This window comes from Cornus florida, unplaced genomic scaffold, assembly GCF_030987335.1.
Source record: "Cornus florida cultivar Cherokee Brave unplaced genomic scaffold, ASM3098733v1 CherokeeBrave_3.0.0_Hap2_Chr08, whole genome shotgun sequence".
NCBI classification, from domain to species: domain Eukaryota; kingdom Viridiplantae; phylum Streptophyta; class Magnoliopsida; order Cornales; family Cornaceae; genus Cornus; species Cornus florida.
In genome coordinates this window covers 12,043,494-12,047,686 of record NW_026775578.1, presented here as the reverse complement: position 1 = coordinate 12,047,686, position 4,193 = coordinate 12,043,494, and the positions used below count along the sequence as shown (strand labels likewise).

The 4,193-nt window shown below is 37.3% G+C and overlaps 2 protein-coding genes across 2 annotated transcripts; one reads left to right on the top strand and one right to left on the bottom strand.

Moving 5' to 3' along the window:
- LOC132269726 (germin-like protein 9-3) lies at positions 1–594 on the top strand. Its single transcript, XM_059770981.1, has one exon. It carries the CDS (start codon positions 1–3, stop codon positions 592–594), a length of 594 nt encoding a protein of 197 aa, XP_059626964.1.
- Positions 595–1,367: 773 nt separating this feature from the next.
- Positions 1,368–3,880, bottom strand: LOC132269396 (ras-related protein Rab2BV). Its single transcript, XM_059770577.1, has 3 exons — positions 3,635–3,880; positions 3,292–3,485; positions 1,368–2,208 (listed from the first exon to the last, which is right to left on the bottom strand). Exons 2-3 carry the CDS (start codon positions 3,454–3,456, stop codon positions 1,720–1,722), a joined length of 654 nt encoding a protein of 217 aa, XP_059626560.1. The 5' UTR covers positions 3,457–3,485; positions 3,635–3,880; the 3' UTR covers positions 1,368–1,719.
- Between the last annotated feature and the right edge of the window lie 313 nt (positions 3,881–4,193).

The window sequence follows — 4,193 nt, the reverse complement described above, 5'->3', positions numbered from 1 at the left end:
ATGGCTAAGTCCTTGGTTCTTCTTGTTGTGCTAGTTTTCTTCACCACAGTCCAAGCCACTAATCCAAACTCCGACGCTGACTTCACTGTCCCTAGCGGCATGAAGATTGATGGTGATTTCTTCACCTACACTGGTCTCCGGGGCAGTCCATCCTCTTCCAGCAACGGCATAGACAAAAAAACTGTAACCATGAAAAACTTCCCAGCTCTAGATGGGATGGGGATTTCAATGGAACTGCTAGAATTTTCGCCTGGAGCAGTTAACGTGCCCCACACCCATCCAAGAGGAGCCGAGATCATGTTCGTCGTAGACGGTGCCTTGACTGTTGGCACCACAGATAGCACAGGGCAGCTGTACAAAAATGATTTGCAGAAGGGTGATGTGTTTGTGTTTCCTACGGGCATGGTTCATTACCAAGCCAATTTTGACAAGAGTAACAAGGCCATTGGTGTTTCCGCATTCAGCAGTGTGAATGCTGGCACAATCGATCTTCCTAAAAACATATTTGGATCTAATATGCCAGGTGAAGTCCTAGCCAAGGCTTTTAAGATATCTGCTGACACTGTCCGCCAACTCGAGACGAACCAGATGTAAATGATTTGAAAAAACTGTGATATGACTTGGTCCGAAAAGCATTTACTAAGGTAATATATAATAAAAGCAAAGCTTGTTCAATAGATCTATAATGAAATGCATGAATAACAATTTGTCAGGTTTAAAAGTGTTGATTTCTAATTATAACTATTGTCTTATGATAATAATCATTAGAAAATGAGAGAACATTTCTCTCAAACTCTAAATATAGCAATCATAGGATCATAGTAATATAACTCACTATTGTCTTATGATAGTAATATTAAGAAGCTAAGAAAATATTTCTATTTAATTATAACAACCCTAGGATCATAGTACTTATGAGTTATGGTAGCAGATATCCTATGATTTTGGTCACCATAAAGATGGCAAAGCAATCCATCATGGACTCCATTAATGTGCATTATTATATATAAAGATACTCCCACTTTCAATGGCAAAGAAGGCTGGGAAGGATTCTTGCTTTTAAATGTTATTATAGAATAGCTATGACCAGTCCTCTCCCCATCAAAACATATATATGTATATATATACACCAATCAGTGCATCAGAGATCCAGCCAAACAGTTGCTAAACTGCTTTATTGTTATTACTGCAATTCATCAATTGATTAACTCAATTATGATGTGTTCCATCAACTTTTTGGCAGGGAATAATATGCTACAAACATTATTAACTCATAAATGTGCCTATAGGCCAAAACGTGACTTTTTCAAAGGCAAAAGGGGTGATACACTCCTAAACAAATGGATTCATCAAAAGATTTCAGGGAATAGACAAACAAAATAAGGACTAATAATGTCAAAAAGACAACAGGCTTTTTATTACAAGTTAGGAAGTACTCCAACAGACGACAACTAAAAAGAAATACTAAACTCATATGCTGCTTCTTTTGAACCACTCTCTCCCCCCAATTGAGATATTCAGCTAACAGTTCCCAATATCAGTAATTTGCACCTCCCTAAGCCAATATCCATATTGTTGTTTTGACTTTCACAAGCTTGCTTCTCATCACAAGAAAGTAATCTACAGGTCTCTCTCTTGCCGAGAAAAAAGAGGGGAAAAAGTAAGAGGGGTAAAATAATAGATTGTGATCGCTATCAAATCATGTTTCCTTCCTAAATGTCAAGTAGAACAACAACCTCTCTTGTTCACATTCCCCGAGGCATCACCAACATTGATTGTCGTCCCTTGACCGGGAAGTGCAGTGGCGTCAGCAGCTTCCTGTGCTGCCAATGCTTTCTTGCTTATGATGTGATAAATTTCCGTCAAAATGGTTTGGAACGCCTTCTCAATGTTGACTGCTTCCAATGCTGATGTCTCCAGAAAGGAAAGTCCTTCCTTCTCAGCCAAGGCCTGACCATCCTGCTCTTGGATGGCTCGGAGATGGTTTAGGTCCGACTTATTTCCAGCCATCATGATGACAATGTTAGAGTCTGCATGGTCTCTCAATTCACGAAGCCACCTCTGAACATTGTCAAAAGTTTGTCTCTTGGTTATGTCATAGACAAGGAGTGCACCAACAGCTCCTCTGTAATAAGCACTGGTAATGGCTCGGTACCTCTCCTGGCCCGCAGTGTCCCATATCTGCGCCTTAACTGTCTTCCCATCTACCTGTATCATAAATATGTCTAGATTACTGCATTATTGCTGACATGTAATAAAGCCATTTTCTTCAAACTTCAGTTTCACCGCATTAATTATGATCATCAGGGAAAGAAATGATTAGATTGCTCATCCACTTTATGCATCCCACTTTATACATCAGTTGGTACTCTTAATTCTAGTGAATATACCTATACTCAGGCTCAAAAAGTTCCTTTCTAAAAGACAATTACCATTATTCTGTTCAGTGAAATCTACGTTAAATTTCAAGAATGTTTCAAGGCCCAGTTACTGCATTGGTGTTTTTTCTCAATCAGGCACAATATAAAATCGAACTACCAAGAGTTATGATAGGCCCTCCGAAAGTGGAAGGCCAAACAGAAGCTGAAAGCATGCGATGCTGGTGCATCCAGATAGAAGTTCGGCCCGAGGGCAATCATTTTCCAACTATCAAATAACACTTCTATTCAAGAAATAATGCATATCAATTTATTTGTTAAGGAGATCATGTAGCCTCCGAACAATATGGTATAATAGATCATCGCATTCAAAACTCCATTTACTGAAACAACGCAACTCCCATCTTTAACCCCATGTCCCGTCATCACCATTAGCCAACAACTAATTAAACACAAAGTGTTCAAACAACAAGCCCGTCCAAAGACTTGAATTTTCATTATCAGAATTCATTCAATTTATATTCAATTTATTTAGATCGAGTGAGAAGAATAAATCCCTAATCCCACCTCTCCCTTAAAGAAGTCGTGTCAACACCCTTACCATTATGCTACAGGGAATTTAGCTTCGGCAGCCAACACACAATATTATACATAAAAATCACTAAATCATCACACATACCTACAAACAAAAAAATGTTATAAGAATATCTAACTGTCATATATCCCAATATTAAATCTTTAACCCAATAGCTTGACAGAGAAAAACGATCAGTCCAATAACAACACAAAACAATCAGAAAAATAAAATAATTTAGTCCAAGTCCTCAATTAGCACTTGAGGTCAAAGTATATTTCAATTTTTCATTTTTAAAAAAAACACCAAATGAACAAAAAACAGAGCATAGAAATTGACCTGAAGAGTTCTGGTAGCGAACTCAACGCCGATCGTCGACTTGGACTCCAAGCAGAACTCATTTCTGGTAAATCTGGAGAGAATATTGGATTTACCAACACCAGAATCTCCGATCAACACGATCTTGAATAGATAGTCGTACTCGTGGTCCACCCTATGCGCCATCCTTTTAACTGCTCTTCACTATCTCACACCTACCAAACAATAAAAATCAGATTCAGATCCAAGCCATTCAGTACACATAGATCTAATCAGATTCAAAACAAACCCTAACATACATATACATATGCGTATAAATATATGTATGCATGTATGTATATAAGTATATGTATCTTACTCTTACCGTAATATAGGGGATTGGATATATGAGGAAAAGACCAGGAGAGAGAAATGGGTCTGAAATCGTCTTAGTCACAAGAAGATGGAGAAATTGGATGGACTTTGTCTTTGTACGAGTCCTCCTCACTCAGGGTTTTTGATTTGCAAAAGAAAAAATACAAGCGGAACAAACGATGAAAAAGCTGTTTTAAAAAGAACTTCTATATATCTCTCTGTATATACACTCTGTATTAAAATTCATTTTGTAATAAAGAAAATTAGAAAAATATATATGAGAGGCTATAGTTGGACTTGGACCATTCTTTAATTTTTGTTTAAAAACAAAAATTAAAAAATTGCATTCGTGATGTTCCAAATATATTACAATATTAGAATCTTCTCTGGAATGTGTTTAAACACACCTGGCATTGATAGTGGGGGCAGACCGGCAAGCTGTTGCCAGGAGGAATGTTAGTGGTGGACTTGGCGAACTTTCATTTGCCTTCAAAAAAAAAATGAGTATTTTTTTGCCTTTATTTTATTAGGAAAATATAATTTGCCTTTTATTTATTTACCTCGAATTT

Coding starts and splice junctions, on each gene's coding strand:
- LOC132269396 (XM_059770577.1), bottom strand. CDS start 3,456: ATGGCGCATAGGGTGGACCACGAGTACGACTATCTATTCAAGATCGTG. Junction 2,209..3,291: donor TCGCTACCAGAACTCTTCAG/GTCAATTTCTAT, acceptor TTTATGATACAG/GTAGATGGGAAGACAGTTAA.
- LOC132269726 (XM_059770981.1), top strand. CDS start 1: ATGGCTAAGTCCTTGGTTCTTCTTGTTGTGCTAGTTTTCTTCACCACA.